Source organism: Stegastes partitus, unplaced genomic scaffold (assembly GCF_000690725.1).
Source record: "Stegastes partitus isolate 25-593 unplaced genomic scaffold, Stegastes_partitus-1.0.2 Scaffold21, whole genome shotgun sequence".
In the NCBI taxonomy this organism is placed as follows: Eukaryota; Metazoa; Chordata; class Actinopteri; family Pomacentridae; genus Stegastes; species Stegastes partitus.
The window spans coordinates 232762-251431 of NW_007577752.1; the positions used below are offsets into that span (position 1 = coordinate 232762).

The 18670-nt window shown below is 40.0% G+C and overlaps 1 protein-coding gene across 1 annotated transcript in view; it reads right to left on the reverse strand.

The window, feature by feature from the left end:
- mfge8b (milk fat globule EGF and factor V/VIII domain containing b) overlaps positions 1-18661 on the reverse strand; it is a 27835-nt gene extending 9174 nt beyond the window's left edge. Inside the window, exons 1-5 of the mRNA XM_008293926.1 lie at positions 18505-18661; positions 9307-9429; positions 8893-9024; positions 8110-8142; positions 733-846 (exon numbers count right to left, since the gene is read on the reverse strand). Coding sequence (XP_008292148.1) covers positions 733-846; positions 8110-8142; positions 8893-9024; positions 9307-9429; positions 18505-18574 — 472 coding nt within the window. The 5' untranslated portion in view covers positions 18575-18661. The remainder of the gene's footprint in view (positions 1-732; positions 847-8109; positions 8143-8892; positions 9025-9306; positions 9430-18504) is intronic.
- Positions 18662-18670: the final 9 nt, after the last annotated feature.

An 18670-nucleotide genomic window follows, 5' to 3' on the forward strand; every position in this document is an offset into this window, starting at 1 on the left:
AACATGTTGAGGTTAATTGGTGATTCTAAATTGTCCATAAGTGTGAATGTGAGTGTGCTTGGTTGTCTGTCTCTAAGTGTAGCCCTGCGATAGACTGGCGACCTGTCCAGGGTGTTCCCTGCCTTCACCCTAAGTCAGCTTGGACAGACTCCAGCCCCCCATCACCCAAGTGAGGATTAAGCAATGTATAGATAATGGATGGATTCAGACAAAATTTCACTGCTGTAACTGTTAATAGAAACTGTGAGTAGACAATGACATTATAACTGATTCTCATTTAAGTATATGGCCACATACACAGGAAGCCAAAGTCTGACACCATTCAGCCATATTATGTGTGTGTCTACTAAACCTTCACTTGGCTGCGTAAGACATAAAATCATTTGGGATGCAGTGCATTGAATCAGCTTAATTGAATACACTAATGATTCCTCATTTGCAACAGGCTATCTTTATGCAGCCTATTGATCATTCTAAAATACAGCAGCTTGGCCGCCATCCCAGCCCTATCATCTTTAGCATCTTCCTTCAATTGCTCTTCCTTCAATTACAATGTTTCTATGACAGCAGCACTAGTATACCACTACTGCACTATGTACATAGCCTAAGAATAAGTTGCCACTCTCAAACAGACAAACCGATCACATTATGTCTTTTTAAATGCTTTTTTTTTTTTTTTGTGCCACCTGAGAGAGCATTTTGTGATGTGAAGTGTCAGTCAGTCATACTTACGGAGTTGACAATGTTTCCCTACGTAAGGGGAAGGGCAGTGGCATTTAAAATCTCCATCCAGGTCTCTGCAGGTGCCACCATTCTCACATGGCTGGCCAGCACAGTCGTTTACATCTGCAGAGAGACATTTGCACAGTCACTTAGAGTAGTTAAACATAAGGCAGAGGACAGGTCAACTGTTGGCCAGTTTGAAAGCCAATTACTGTGAGTCCAGAAGTGTGAATAATCATATCATGCAGACAGAGCTGGATATTTTTTCAGCTGTTTTATAAGGAGGTTAAGTGAAGCCAAACCAACAGGACTGGAACTGTAGCAGAGAGAAGGTTAGTGAGAGGAGCTTAGTTTTTATTAGTAGACAGTATATGTAGCCTTAATCAAGATAAGTAACATCAAAGGACCAGCTGGACCAGAAGATCCCATGGTGCTGATAAGAATTGTGTCTACGTTGGTGAGCGTGAATATGAGTGTTACAACAACAACAACAACAAAAGTAAAAGCAAAACTCATTATACATGCTCTGTTCAAAGTAGACTATAGGATCAGTAAGAGTCATTTAAGTGCTTGCACAAGTTTCTCTGTAATTTTTTGTTTCACCTCTTGATGGCACTCTCACAAACACTACAGTCCAGCTCAAAGTCTGTAGCAAATGAGTCAGAGGGAGGAAAACGAATCAGCAGAATGAAACGGTAATAAACTCCTTTTCATCTCTCACCCACAAGAACTGTCAGTGTGACTAAACCAGCTTTGAACACGCTCTATATTGACCACATTTGCGACACAAGGCACAAGTTTGGTTGCATCTACAGATGACTGCACACCAAAAGGGAAATTTCAGGCAATCTCTAAAGCTTGAATCCTTCGTGGTGGTCATTATGAAAGAAATTGCACGCAAACAACCCAGGCACACCAATGAAATGTTTGTAATCAGCAAACACACACATGGCAGCATCTCCCTGCCCACATGCTCTCTCTATAAATAGCTCCGTATCCAAACATTCATTTTCGCACGTCACAGAAGAAATATAGTAATTCTGAAATGTGTATCCACAAACGCTGGATAACGAGTCACAGTCATGACACTTCTGGCTACAGGAGCTCACGCTAAATCATAATAAACACACCAATTCAAGCTGAAGCAGCAGCTGATTATTTCAAATATTTTGAATAGAGCTCTCTACATGTTTGCAATAGCTCTTTTATTAATTTACTGTTGTGGAACAATCTGATAGCTGCTCCCTCTGTCTGTATTCAGATATACTGATATATTTAGAATCAGGTCAACCTCTGGTGTGACTGGAACAATCATTTTTTTAAAAAAAGGCTCTTTGACATGCAATGATATCTAAGTTATTTAATTAAATATCTAAATTATTGAATTAAAAAAAAAAAGTAAAATAGATGGCTATTACAAACTAAAACAAATGTGTAGAATAAATTTGTAGGCCTAGTATCTACGTGTTTGGCTAGGTCTAAGGTATTAAGACCTGTAGCTCATAAGCAAATACTGTCAAGGCAGAAAGCATGATCCACCAGACAAATCAAACCTTCGATTGTTTTTTCCACGTATAATTTCTTTGAATGCAATTAGAATCAGACAGCTGTTTTAACAGGATAGATGAAAAATCTTTGTTATTCAAACATTCCACAGAGGTCTAAAATGTGGTGTCTGAACTACTTTCTAAAGGCTTCCTAACAATAGACTTTAAGGTTGGTTAAGAGGCTGACAAGGCAAGAAGTTGGCAAAGTTGTCTTTTCCATGGAGGATTGACCTGCAATATGTCAAGGAACACACCTCCTACAAGCCAGAGACCTACATAAGGAACTCTTGACAAAATAACAAAACTTTGGTCCTGAAGTGCGTCAGCTGGTGGCCTTCTACTGTAAGAGGATTGAGCACCTGGTGGACCACACTGCCTGGTCAGCTCCAGGCTCTAATCCATTTATCCGACAACTGGAGAAAAGAGGGAGATCATTAAAGGGAGGAGCCTGAGCAGCACACGGCACCACTGGGACAGGTAAAGGAAGAGGTGGATGTACTGTGACTTGCACGAATCAAATATATACACTTACACTTATGATTCTCTGATTTAACTGTAACTATGTCCAGTGCTTACTGATGCTTCTCTATTTAAGTCTTAACACCTGTTTCATATGTAGCTGTATCCATATATATATATATATATATATATATATATCTCAAATAGTGGTATATATATATGTATGTGTATGTGTGTGTGTGTGTGTGTGTATATATATATATATGTATATATATAGAGACAATCCAGCATCATTTAGTGCTTTAATTTGCACTCAGCGCTCGACGTTTTGCCATTTTGGACAGGAATAAGAAATTTCAAACTGAATTCTCCTTTTTATACCCAAATTTGAGCCGGCTCACTGGACTTTTCTGAGAAGTCAGAAATTAATCAAGCATAACATTCAAACACTAAAACTATTTTTTGTGTTCAGGAATGCAAAAAAATAGATATAGTTTGACATCTCAATCAAGAAATAATAATCTACTTTTCTATTTTTTCAGTTTTTGTGTAAAATTGTAAATTTGAAAAGTCATGCACAACAATAAAAATTATATTCTAGCATTAAAAATATCATTTCAGTTAAACAGCTTTGACATATTGGTGTATTTACCATTACAGAAACATAAAAAATGATTTTGGTAATTACCAGTGCTGTTCATTTAGGGCAGCTGTGGCATAAACCTTACATTGGGTGGTGGTCTAATACATTTGTTAAGCATTGTGTATATGCGGGATTTTGGGAGATTTAACGTGATAGCCAAAAAGACCAGCAGTCCATGACCTGTATCCAACAAACCCTCTGGCTTTTAACAGAAACAGCGCACTACCACAATATTTAGAGTGTCAATATCTGTTGCAGCATGAAGTAAAAACCAATAGATATCTCGTGAGGCTTGTTTGAAACCTGACCCGGATCGATGCAAAGCCAAGGTCAGCTGGCAGTGCATGTGATGATCAGCAAAGCTACAGGATCTGTGCTGAAGCCAGCAGGATTTGGTGCCAGCCCGCGTCTGTTGACCCAAACCAGATTTTTGTTGCTGTCCTACAAAAGTAGATGGTGTCTTGCAATGTGTTACGTTATTTATATCTCACAGTGTGAGACCTCAGCCCAAAAGGTACTCAAACTGAGTTGCTAGTAAACCATGTGTGATTTTTATGGTTCCACGACAACATTTCTCTACAAAGTCAAAGAGATATAGCTCTTTGAGGAGTGAATGTCAGAAAAATAAACTTTTGTCACAACAAAACATACTCTTCCACACTATATTGCAACACTGAAGTTGGAGTAAAATCATTTTCAGCCTTCAACTTTAAGACACAAAATTTGCCGTTTGACAATTGTAGGGAAGTGAAGTTGGTCTTTACTGCAGCCAATGACAACATAAAATTACCTACTTCTAATTACCATTCATACTGTTCCCATGGTACATTAACCAATAGGATGCTCGAAACCACAATGGCATTATAAAATAAAATGGCTAAAAAGGTTCCCAGATGTGTTATTTTCTGTGCACTGTGGAGTGGACTGGCTACAGTACACCAGGGAGTCCCATAACCCAGAATAGCTCACGGATTTGCCTCTGTCCGCTGGAGGTATGTAGCGCTCTAAGATGAAACTTCTGATATCATGAAGTATATTTACCAGGCGTATTATTTAAAGTGTGTGTTTCTGAGTGCTCACTCTAAATAGATCAAAGCATGGCGACATTCGAACCTGCTTAGTTATAACTGTGCTTCTTAAAACTGCAACGTCGGCAGCATTTTAACATCTAGATTAATGCCTTTCTGCAGTTTTAACTGCATATTCATCATTACTGTGAGACTAGCTCACCCTAATCAGAATCTGTAGTTGCTACAACAACATCAGACTCCATACATGTTACAACAGATACACACAGGGTACAACAAGAGCATCCCAGTCAGAGAAACAAAGCGTCATCTAATTGACAAAATCCTGACTTCATGTTGTTGTGGTTAGAAATTTGATGGACTTCCCCAGGCAGAACTTCTACAGTCCACACGGCATTATGATTACATGTTTAGATAATAGCAGTTATTTACTTTCTGACAGACCTTAAAGGCACTCAACTCCTAACTGCTTAGAGGTCAAAAGAAAATGAAATCAAAATGAACAATGCAGTACTTTCATACTACAATAACTATGTGAGTGAATACCAGAATTTATATAAAGAAAAAGGATTTAAAAGATTTTTAAAGCATTTTTTCAGAATTTGTTGTTCAACAGACCAGGGAATTCAAAAACTTGGTACTCACAGGGCTCCAGACTAACTTTTTCACTGGCAGCACTGTGTTCCTACCTTTAGTTCCCACCTTGTCACAGGCAAAACATATGACTCGCTGAACATTTTCTTATCAATAGACATATAATTTACAGGTGTTCCCTAAACACCCCACATTGCAGGCTGTTTTGTCCAAGACAAAACCGAGTTACATGTATTCTACAATATTATTTATTTCTATGACCGGAAAAACAGCAAATGCGGGTGCGCTACGTTTTTCTTGAGCTGACCGCAATTTTAGGTGGAAATTCAGTAGTACACCGAAGTGACAAAAGTAGGTACTTTAAACCACTGTGGCTAACACAGCAGCTTCCTGTGCCGGTTACAGCGACACTAATATGGCTTAATGACCATCATGCACTCGCACCAATGTGGGTGCGCTACGTTTTTCCTGATCTGACCGCATTTTTAGGTGGAAATTCAGTAGTACACCGAAGTGATAAAAGTAGGTACTTTAAACCACTGTGGCTAACACAGCAGCTTCCTGTGCCGGTTACAGCGACACTAATACGGCTAATGACCATCATGCACTCGCACCAATGTGGGTGCGCTACGTTTTTCCTGATCTGACCGCATTTTTAGGTGTAAATTCAGCAGTACACCGAAGTGATAAAAGTAGGTACTTTCCACCACTGTGGTTAACACAGCAGCTTCCTGTGTCAGCTACAGTGACAATAATACAGCTTAATGACCATCATGCACTAATGCAGACCACTTGAACCAACTTGCACTCTCTGAATAAAAAGGTTGCAAATGCGTCCATTTTAATCGCAGTCTGGAGCCCCGACTCATAAAGTTAGTTTAAAAACACTTGAAACTTATGATATGGCCTAATAAATACTAAATTTGTTGTTCAGCTCAGTCATATCAGCTGTATTGGTTTTAGTTTAACGAAAGCAACCTCTCTTAATTGGGACTTAACCCCTTTATTAGTCTGTTGCAATTCTCACATTGATGTTTACCTGTGAGGGTTCAGCTTCTCTAGTCAAAACACCTGACAGCTGCTTCATGTCGTATAAGATCATGTTGTGGTTCCAGATAAGGAGCTTTAGGGGCCTGATCCATCAACAGAGCTTGTTTAATGCAGACAGTAGTAAACCCCGAAGTGTAAACCAGGCTTCCTCAAAAAGACACACACACGCACACACACACACAAACACACACAGTTTTCCATAGGGGGCATGAAGCCCAGCCTGCCCACACAACCACATCCTGGGAGGAGCTGAAAACTCTCCCAAAACACCAGAGATCAACACACTCATACACACACCCGTTGGTGACTTCCAAACAGTCAAAATAACTGCCTTAATCTGTTCTGAAAATCTGGGATTTAGAGACTCTAAGCAAGACAGAGCCTGCTTCCCTCACAGTTTTTATCCATCTGCTTTGGCCTGAAGTGAACCGCTACAGATATCTTGCTCTCTCTCTTTCTTCCTCTGCATCTCCATATTTGAGCTCCCCTCCCCAACACACACACACTCCAACCCATAAAGGCTTTTAGGCCAATTTGACAGGACAGTCACAAGTGCTGCAGTCAGACCTGAGTAGTGAGTGTGACATTGTCAGGAGGGCAGACTTAATTCACCGTTCCGCCTCCATGTTCACTTTTTCGCCCGGCAACAGTAGCAACGCTGACGCTGCTCCCGCTAAGCGTGGACCACCACTTTCTGTTGGCTAGACTGGTATGAGGGATGTGTGTATGTGTATGCTAAACAGTCTGTATATGAGATCATGAGCTGTGTGTGGTTGCTCATGTGGGATGTGCAGTGCACACATGACTAAGCTTTTTCCATTAGAAGTTTTCTTGTTTCCTTGATATGTTTTCTCAGAGGAATTTTAGTTCTTTTTAGGGAAAATGTATTCAGCATAAAAATACTGCATTTGAACTACACAATGAGAAAGTGTTTCGAATTCATTTTCCATGACTGATAGAAAGCCTTAAAATGCATTGGATGGTGAGATTTTCTAGTCTATACTCTGTTTTCAACAAGTCGATCTTCCACTTCTTTACTGTTTCTATTTATACTTTCCTAGAAGCATTGATCTCTATCTTCTACATCTGGCCCCAGTTTGCCCACATCTACTTGTCATGTTCCAAGTTTAGCTTTTTTTCTGATTAAACCCACTCCTCAATCACAGGCTCACATACACTATATATTTCTGAATATTACATTTAAATGTCTGTCTCAATATATAATGTCAGAGTGAAGATGTTGGCTAAATGTTTAACTACACTACGCCTCCTTGGGTTCACTGGTTTTCTGCAGCCCATCTCCTTCTGTTTCAAACAAACCATAGAAGCTGGCTACCATGATGCTCATTCCTTGCCCACACACATACACACAAATTAGAGAGCACTTAAACTGTCACAGCAGTCATCAGTAGCTGTAAAAGTTGGGGGACCTCCCTGACCCAGCAGTCCTCAGGAGGGTTCTCATAAACCAACATGGTCAACTAAATTCCTTCATCGTTATTCCTGAGGCATTATCTAATTAGTGCAAATGCCTACTCTGCACGAGGGCTCTTGCTCTGGCAGCTAAACTAACATTACCAGCCAAATGACTTGTGAATGTATGGATTTTGATAGGCTGTGATTTGTGGGTTTCAGGGGCAAATGAAAATGTTTATAGCATAAATATACTCTGGGGATTTGAAATTAGAATAGAGGAGACCTTGTAAAGAACTCAACTCAAGCATAGGCACAGTTAAACTGATGTTGGAGGCATTAGGGAGTCTTTGAGTATAACAGGACACATACTGTCAGGGTGGCTGATCAAAAGGTGACATGTCCACTGCAGACATGATCTCACTGCCCACATTTTGTTGCTGGCCTTGACTCAGAAACAACTACTTGAGCCAGAGATAGCGCTGAACTCAGTAGCTCCCTGTCTAGGGGTAAATATGTGTGTCCATGTGTATGGTGCGTGTGTGTTGTCAAATTCCTCAGCTTCCGCATGCAGCCAAGAGAACAGAGAGTACCTAGGTTCAAGAAGGAAAAGAGACAACACTGTAGAAAACAGTCCAATTTCCACTGTTACCTTTGTTTGAACTTAAATCTGCCCCTTGGACACCTAGGATAAAAAGGCATATATGATCAAACACAATACACTTTTGCTCTTTCAAAAGTCCCACTTAATTCTTATTAAATTAGTTCTTTGCGCACACTTGGCCACTGTTATTCTGCTGCTTTCTCTTGCAAACAGTAGCCATCTGTCTCTGTGTGCAGGGCTAGAGGCAGTTGGAGGAGCACAGCACATGTTCTCAGCATTGCTTCCCTCTCGCAGGTTGACCTTGTTTGAACCAACCTCGTCTGAGTGACGTTTGAATGAAGCTGCATAAGGGCAACAGCTGTCCGTCTGGTGGCCAGCATTCACAGCTTCTGTCTTCATGTTAGTGTGTCGGGTTACACAGATAAACAGGGATTTCATCACACTTGCCAATTAATTTTAGTTGATTGTGCAGTATATCTACAGTTAGTATTAAAAGGAAATTAGCATATAAACAACAATATGACTTGTTATTTCATCGCTTTTGTCGATGAAAGTAGTCAAAATTGTTTCCTAAATAATTAAGACTAATTATTGCAGTTAATGATTGTGTTTTAAATACAATGTGGTAATAGTCAATAGTTTTTTTTGGCATATGATGAAACATAAAATATGCCCTCTAATCTTGTTTGCATTTCAAACATGGTGGGCGCGCTAGGAGGTGTGGTTTTGTTTTTTCTGAGTACAGACTTGTAAGTTTTAATCAGACCTCGCACAACATATTGGTAAAAGTATAGTACTGATAAAACTTTTGAAAAGAGTGCACAGACTTACTGTTCTGGCAGTGAACTCCATCAAAGCCCGGCTGGCATTTACAGACGTATTCACTGAAGACATCACCTCGGCGGGTCTGGCCCGTTAACTCACAGATGGCATCATTCTTACACGGGTTGGGGTTGCAGGGCCCTTTTGGTTAAAAAAAAGAGAAGAATAAGAGAAAGCAAAATTTAACAGAAGAATCAGTCCTATGAAAGGGGTTTTAACCAAATTTGAGTCAGGACTAGGGTTGACTTGCAGAAATTTCATTTTAAAAGGTGTGGAAATTTCATTAAGTATACATTTAAATTTACAATTTAGCTTTAGAGCTGCTACAAGTCGCTTGCTTAAAAGAACATTTGTTAAATTTGCCTATACAGCAATTGTTTAATAGGCAAACTGGAAAATAAAGATCTTAGAGGCATGGCTCACCAGTCTCAGTTTCATTGCAAGTTTCTCCAGAGAAGCCATCGGGGCAGATGCAGATGAACGGAGCCCCTGCCCCAGTCACACAGGTTCCACCATTGCTGCACACATTGACCTCACAGTAATCACCTGGGGGGAGGGGAATTGACAGGTTAAGTTCTACAGAACATTTTAAACAGATGACAAACAGCTACTCTGCTCCAGCTGCGGGCTGCCAAAGGACTTCCAACAAGCCACCGTGACCTTTTATTTGATCAAGTTAAAAGCGATCCCTTGATTGAAAAAGTACTCTTCTTCAAGTCACCTGCTCAAAAACTGCAGCAATGAGAAATATTACATAAAAACATACAACTAAAAATGGCTAGATCCTGTCTGACCAAGCTGTGGTTTATATACTCTTCATTGTACATTCAAAAATTCCTGACCGCTAACTACTTCCGGTCAACAAACATCTGATTATCCCCGGCTGATATTTCAGGACAGGAAGAAGGGATCAGATATTGCAGCAGCTGCGATTTGTAAGTAGATTTGTCACTGGTTCTATAAATGTTGAAACTATGTTTCATCCATATTTGTTCCTTATTTGTCTATTTTACAGAAAAGCCCAACCAGGGACGGGAGTTGAAAATTAGCTTAATGCTATACACTCTATATGCAATACATCAGATGTTTTCTATGTAAAAATGCATGGTCCCTGATCAAATAAATAAATAAAATAAATAAAAGAAGTGTTTAGCATTCCAGTAATATTTCTAAAGAATACAATATGTTTTGAGAGAGCAGTGGCAAAAAATTACTGCCATTATTGCATTTTCCACTCCATTCCCTTGCTGTGCTGTTGGATGAAGAATAAACAGCCTGCTGCAGGTTGGATGTGATGGTCTGAACAGCTGAGTAAGCCATCACTACACTGTAAACACAACACAAACACTGGATGCTTCTACCACCATGCAACTGCTGCCTGGCCTGAACCTGACAATCTGGCAGCTCTCTGGGCACGAGGGAAATCATGTCAGCTAGCACTGGATAGAGAAAAAAGGAATTGAAAAGGCATGTAGTGGTTTGCAAAAGCATTCAGAGTGAATGACTTACTATCGAAAAGTAGTTTCACATTGGTTACAAAAAAATAAATAGCACAAAATGGAAACTCAGTAGATATTTCAATAAGATACCGTAGACCCTGACAAACCAGTAAGCCTCAAGCATTTCCATAAGGTTCGAGCAATAACTCATGTGTAATTACAATTTTTGGCACATGGATGGAAATAAACTCTTAAATTATACCCTTATATACCCATTATGACACTTAGAATAATATAGAGGAACTAAATAATTTTAGAGTCTTTAACACTCAAGAAGACAGGGATGGCTTTTCTAAACACTTATCATTTAGATAATTGTTAAGGAAATTGAGGTTGGACCCCAAGTGTGAAATTGGTGGTTCAAGCATCACTAGGGTCTGCCACACAGGCTAAAAAAAGAGCTCTGACCTCATTTTTTAGTGTTTCAGGGGAATAGTTCTTCTTAACCTCAAACAAAACAGTCATGGGTGTAGATTGCACTTTTTTTTTTAGCCATCTACAGAAAAGATAAGAGCTGTTGTGCTGATGGTATAATTCTCCAACACCACAGGGCCACAGCTGAAAATGGCATTTCAGAGAGACTTTCAGATAAACTTAATGAGCATCGCTGTGTCCTCTCAGTTTGTAGCTCCTAGGAGCTTCAGTAAAAAGTCTTTTGGATGAGAGGTGAAACGTCTTCAAGAACCCAAAACTGGTTGCTTTTTCCTGAAGCTGCTAGGATTACCATGACCTGGATGACAGAGGATCGACACAGACACAGTCTTTTGTACACAGTCACACACATCCTTATGTGTTCCTCAAAAACACTCAAGGATGAGAGCACTCCAAGTAGTTTATTCATGACAAACTCTGGCCAGCAGAGAAACACGAACTGCTCTTCAAAGAGAGACAAAGAATAAAAATAAATAAATGACGTTATAAATGAACAGCAAGTAGTTGGTGGATTGCACTTAGCATTTCTATGTTTAACCTCAAATGTATAAAATGTGGGCCCCATTTATTATTCATTAGAAATTGAAAAGATGTAGGGCACATCTGCATCATATTCACTGGAAGAGAAGGAAGAGAGAGAAGGAAAGAGATTTACTTTGCAGACATCCGGTTTGGCTGTTTATGAACAAACGCACTTCCCATGGATGTCAAGGATTATCACTGCTGTTTTCAGTGTCATGGCCTTCAAGTGCTTTCATGTCTCATGGGATTCTTAAGCAACAGTCTTGCCTGGCACTGCCAATACATCCTTATCCAAAAGTTGCTGTTTGTTTACCTTAAATGTAACACAACCTCCCTTCCTGCACTGGCAGACAGCTCCCTCCAGGAAACCTTGTTTGTGCACAAAGATAACAGTGCTGAACAAATGACTCTAACAATTCATATTTTACTGGAAAAATCTTACTAATAACTGATGTCCTGTAAGATTAAAAAAAAGAAAAAGAAATACTAGATACGGTACATCATTTAGCTCTTTCTGTAAATGTTGCTTGTGGTCTGCCCTGACTGACTGAAGGGTAATTTAACCAGGGGCCTGCCTGGACTTACTAAGGAAATTAAATTAGCGATGTATCAGGTAATACATCCTGCCAAAAGACAGTGATCACACCACCACTTGCTTCTTGAAAAGGCCCAAAATAATGCTACTCACAGTAAAAGCCACATATGTATTAAATTACATGAGAAGATAGAAAACAGTGCTAAATTTTCCCCCTTTTCACACCTTATCCACAGTGCCTATGAAATACAATGAGATTTGATGGGTTACAAGGCATACACAAGAAGCTGACCTCTCCCTGTTCAGTTCTGTTTCCTTGAAAACAAAAGACTTATTCTCTCTTATCAGCTACATGAACAGCTGGCAGACAAATGCAGTTTCACAGAAGCAGGCTTTTATATTTCAAGGGAACTGACTGACATGACTGTAGTTTCAGTTCAATTTGTCGAACAATGACAATAGGGAAATATGCTTTGATTTTACTATCCTAGTTGACCCAAAAAGGGATGTGTACTGGGGATGTTAAAACCCCAACAAACACAATGGAAACTACCCACAAGGCTAGATACCATAGATGCATGTGAAGTGTGACAGTTGTGCTGCAGCTGCTCATATATGGAAATTCCCAAACCGCTGCTATCTAGATACGCAAACAGCAACATAAATCCTGTTGGTCCACAGGTCTTCCTGACCTCTGCAACAACTGTCTGCTCCATGATCAAAACGAGTCTTGGCACATTCAAGTTGACTTGATTTTTACTAGATGTGGGCAAGGACCTGTAAACACGGGCTACATTTCAAAAACAACATGTCCCTTATCAGAATGTATTTTTTCATTATATAAACACAATGATATCCTCTAAAAAATCTGGGCAAGTACCAGAACTATGAGTCATCTGAGGATGCAAGCACAAAACAGTCTATTTTGCAGCCTTCAATAATACATTAAATTTGTCAAGATTACACCAGTGCTTCAAGTGCCCAATTTGCTACCATACTTTGCCCAAACCACAGTGACAGATTAGGAAGGTATGTGAAGTTATGTTTGGCAGGAAAAGCCGTTTCCACAGGGCATTGTGCTTCTCTCACTCCTTATGAGTCATGGTCTGTGCCTTTCCCATGATGTCTCAGCCCATGAATGAGGTTAAAACGCTAGAACAAAAACACAGAACAGTTACAGCCAGCTTCACATAATGACTTAGTCCCCAAAGTGACCCACCGATAAGATGGTGTATGCGATTCCGCTAAATCTTGAGCCTCAGATAATAGGACACAGCTGGAGTTCAGTACCACATCATGGTATATCCAATGTACTAAATAAAATCTAGGAAAAAAAATCCTGTCACCATGAACTGAGGTATTTTATTATCTTGAGTAACTGTCCTTGAGGCCTGATGATAATTAGGACTTGATGTGCATACACTGATCAACCAAAACATTACAACCAAGTGAACAACATTGATCATCTTGGTACAATGCAATATTCTGCTTGGAAACCTTCAAGCATTTATGTTGATGTCACGCATCACCCAACTAAACATTGCTGCAGATCAAGAACCCCCCACATGGTTCCAACATTCTTCCCTGACAGTAGCAGCACCCTTAAGCAGGACAATGTGCACTGTCACTGTGAATAGCTGCTCAGATTCAGCTTGAGGGATGTGACAAAGAGCCCAAGATGCTGACCTGACCTCCCAACGCCTACAGATTACTGATAACTGACTTGTTAAACCATTTTGCACTATGCCTATGCTTAAAAACTGGCAACTTCACTTATTAAGGTTTAGAAAATAAGACTCATCTGATTGCAGTGACAGGGTATTGGCTGCAGAGAAATGGGTTTGGAGTGAGTGTCCGTGATAAGTCACGTTTTCTTTCTTGGAAAACAATTTATGGTAAAATAATTACAAGAAACAAGCAATCTGAATCACCTGAGAAGACATCACAACAAGAAAGTAAAACACCTCAGGACTGTGAAGCAAAACCTGCTCTAAGAAATCTTTTAAGGGCTGTGTGCCATGACTGAGGATGAAGATTGGGGAGCCATTTCAGGACAAAAGGGGTAGGAGTGGATCATCTGAGGACAGTTAATGCAGCACATTTAAGAGAAACAGCAAGAGGTTCACGGAGCCAAAATAAAACTCACACTGACATCACTGTGCAGACGAAACATCATTATTTCTGGGGGCTGCTGTGTTTTAGACTAAAAGGGCATAATATTTGCTGCATATGAAAAATATACATACCCACAGGAAAAAAAATCTCTTTCATCTGAATTATTCTTAAGTAATCAAAGATGACGTGGAAAAAATCGGGGGTTTACAAAAACGTAATACACTTAGACAGTTTAAGAAGGCTTTGAGGGATTTAGCTTATTAAATGGAACTATGGAAAGCAGTAGACTTGATTTGAATGAGTTTCCAGAGTAAAAGATATAATGACTCCATATATCCATTCCATAATACTGGCTGTGTAATTGCTGTGTAAATGCAAATAAAAGGATACCTATGAATATAAATGTCTTTTTTGTTATTACAATAGATTGTCTTTACTGTCCCAAGATGAGATTTTTTATTTTTTTTTCCATTTGCACTTAAATATGTCTAACAGAAGAAAAAAACATGCACAAGACCAAAACACATAATGCTGATGTATGATAGACTCATATCTATGCTTCTAAACCTATACAGATAAAAACGTACACAAATCTGTGCCACAAAAGTGGTATTTTATTTAAGACTGCTATGACAAAGAGTAAGAAACTCCTACCAAAGCAGGTCGGAGGGCCAATGAGCTTTAAGGCAGTGAGCCTGATGCTGTCTTTGTTGGATATAGCATAGTGAAAAAAAGACAGAGAATAAGCTCACATGGCAGAGAATTTAGCATAGCAACACTTTTTAAGAGGATATACAAAATATAAAGTATGTGTGTATCAGTGCTCATATTTGATGTGTCCTGAGGCCTTAAAATAGTAAACACTCTGCCCACTGCTCTGTCATGCACACAATAGCATGCTGGGGCAAAAAGACAAGCAGGCAAATATAGGAACTCTGTGTTCCAGAAAGCCAAAGGGAAAATCTTACGTCACACACAAACACACACAGCTGTCCAGTCCTTGTTTAACTGTTAAGGGTTTGCTTAAGGATGTGTATGATATGAAGACCTAAGACCTGCAGTGTTCAGTCTGGTCTGACAATCTGCCACTGCCAAACTGCAGTACTTGATGAAGGCAGTGTAAGGAGAAGAGAACCTGGACAGTTGTAACAGGGAGTGAATTTATTGGGCTACATTAAACGTGTCCTTTGACAGCCCAAGCTTTTCAATATTAGGATCAGTGGGACTCCAGCTGCAGGTGAGCTTTCTGTAATCTGCAATTGCTACTCCAGAGCACAACCATCTGCTACTGCTCCAAAAAAATAAAAAACAACGAAGGCCAGACTCTAAAAATACACACTAAAGTCACGCACCATCAACAAAACAACTAGCTTTTCTCTGAAGTACTATAACTGAAATAGAGCTAAGAATAGTATCACAACAACAGCCTAAACTGAAGTTGTACCTGTATGTCAGTACTGTCATTAATTAGCCTTTTTTTCTGTTCATGTGAACGCATAGATTTTGTGTAAACAAAGAACACAGGACTTTAAGGACTGCCAAGTTTCTCCTTGGCTCAGTGTTTCAGCTCACAAGACCGTGTAAAATATTCAACATGACAGATTGGAAAGTGGGGCGACAGACACTAATAAAGTTGCCCAAATTAGAAGATACTCCATATTGCAATGAAACATTGATTAAGGAAGCTATTCAAAATTCAAATTGAATAAAAAGAGACAGTCCTGTCCTGAGGGATTTGGTGGGAAAAGCAATGATAAAGTCATCAGTGCTGAAGAAGACAGCAGCCTGAAGGAATATCCAATACAGGCAGATGGTAAGAGCTAGATTTGACAATGGGCACAGATATTTTCTTCACACATTCACAAACTTACTGACTCAAGAATTCAGCGTGTTAATATTTTAGCAGAAAAATCCACTCTGATGCTTACAATGACAATTATTGTCTTTATTAAGTATGCTCCCCTTTTCTTTCTTGCTTAAACTAATAGTCATTTGGCAATTAATTTTCAGTCTGTGAGTTACTCCATTCATTGGCTAATCACTTGAGCTCTAATCTAGTCTTTGTTTTGGAGGTTATGGTGTATTGATATCCGATACTGAACATGATATATACAATACAAAATATACAGCACCATGTCATTTTATGCTACAATTCAATATCTAACTGTGCTCTAACTACAGCATTTTCAGCCCATACAAATTTGTTGTATTCAACATTTCCAAGACAGTCTTCCAAACCTCTGTATTCAAACCCAGCAATGGACGAATTTATCAGCTAACTTACTAAATGTGCACCAATTTTGACAGAGAAATGTTCGTATCCACCTGCCTACAAGCAAAAATTATACAGATACACATGCCCAAGCCATGCCATTGGTCCAGCGTCTGGCTATATTTAGCCCTAGTTCACTCAGCTACCCTAAGTGGTCTTGTTGTGAGAAAAGACTGCCTCAGCCCTGACACAGAACACCATTTTCCACTTCTCTCCTCTCAGCAACTAAAAGAGAGGACAAGCAACTAGAACCTGCTAAATTAAACCTAATTAGGTAAAACACAGGGGAAAATCCTCTCAGCTCTTAAAATGCTCTGCAAACATTTTGTATGACACAGCAGCAACAAGTTGTGTGTCCCAGCCCCCTCCCACCACCACCTCTTTGGCAGTGTGGAAAGGGCTCAGCGAGCGCTGTTGTGGGTGGAAGTTCACTGGCATGTCTGTGTTGGCGGCTGCATCCGGAAAAGTGACTCAACGTTGTGGTCAGGGTAACCACACCTATTCTCCACGGCTGTCCCGTCCCTAAGCCTCAAGGAACAAACATGCCTGGATGCACTCTTCTAAGTTGCACAGTCTTTCAGTTTCAGTTTTTTGAGAAAAGGTACAAAGGTGCACTAAACAAGCACAAGCGAAAATGAACTGGAATATAATGCAGATGTAAGTGGAAAAGATTAGTTTAGGGCAGGGGTGGGCAATCCTGGTCCTCAAGGGCCACAATCCTGCATGTTTTAGATGTTTCTCTCTTCCAACACACGTGATTCAAATGATCAGCTCATCATCAAGCTCTGCAGAAGCCTGATAGCAATCCTGATCATTTCAATCAGGTGTGTTGGAAGAGGGAAGCATCTAAAACATGCAGGATTGCGGCCCTCGAGGACCAGGATTGCCCACCCCTGCGTCATTCATTTTGGCTGCTCTTGAGGGAAAAAATGTTGTGTTTTTTTTTTTTACCTTGTTCCCAGTAAAATAATGTATTAATCTCTAAACTGAAGAAGTCTCCTGCTGTCTCATAATGAAGCCACACACATGCATGTGCAGCCTGCAGTTGCCAATACAGTCGATCAACACAAGCACTGGAAACCACATGCGCTGCACACCACTCAAAATTCAATAATTTATAGTCTTGTCAACGAAAGAGCTTCAGTGGTCGTGTTTTAATCTAATGTCATGAGCAAAATGTCAAAGGCCTACTTTAATCTCAAGCATTTCTATTATCTGGGTATCTGTTTTGTATTACACTACCCTGTACATTTTAAAATAAACTTGTGAAGGATAAAATATGTGCCAAGCTTTGATAATGAGGTTGGTCTCAAAGGGGGAAAGGTCAGTGATTCATTGTTTGTCACATAGATAGAGTCAAGTTTCATCTGACAAGAAATATACAATTTGTCTTTTACACACCACTAACCCAAGTTATGAAATCTCCTCTTTGTCCATATGCAAAGACTGGAACTTTTTCTAACATTTGGAAAATACACCATACATACAAAATACCAAAGATCACTTGTGTGACATGCGATTTCTTTCCCTTGGTGTGTGAGCAGAAATGAAGGCAAAGTAGTCAGGCCATTTCACCTTTTGTCCATCGGCCTCAATGTGTTTGATGCACGGAAATGCAAACAAAGCCAGGCGCCATTGGCAAGAGGTTAACACTGGAGAAGTATAATAGCTAGCCTACATGTGTGCTGCCTCTTAAAAGGAGTCGCTCTGCACTACACTGCCTTTGGGCACTGGTTCTGTAACCATACATTCGGATGTAACAGGATTGTCTGACCAAAATAACCCGAAAAACACCTTCCTATGGACAATTATATTTTTTCCTCATCTTGAATTCTGTGATGGTCCTCATCATACAACTGCCTATTTTTGCAGTTTCAGAACCAAACATCGTGCTACTTCACACATTCCCACACGTCTGGTCCACTTATTCAAGAGTAGCTGGAACTTGTGCACCTACAAATGCTCACCGCTCCGTTACTTGGGTGATGAATTGACGGTGCCACTTGTGCCAAGCTGTGAGTAAATCACCACATACCACACACACTCAGCGAATAAAAACAAACCGAGGCGTTCAGAAAATCAGCAGCTACTTTTACACTCACCAAATTTGAAGAGAGACAGAAAAGACAGAGAAAAATCAACTTTTAGTGAGTATTTAGTAAACATCCACCAACTCCAACTGAAGCAGCAACGGTCCGGGACGCTAACGACGAACTGTAAACAACAACAACAAAAAGGTAACTTACCGTTGACCCCAAACACTAGACAAGCGGTGAAAAGTTGCAGCCAGAGGAGGAAAAGCGTCTGCTTCTTCATAGCGGCTGTTTTTATCGGTCGGTAACAGTCAGTATTCGTTTGGTTCGGAGGACTATGGTTCGGTTGGAGATCAGCGGAGATGTGCTCGGCAGTGCT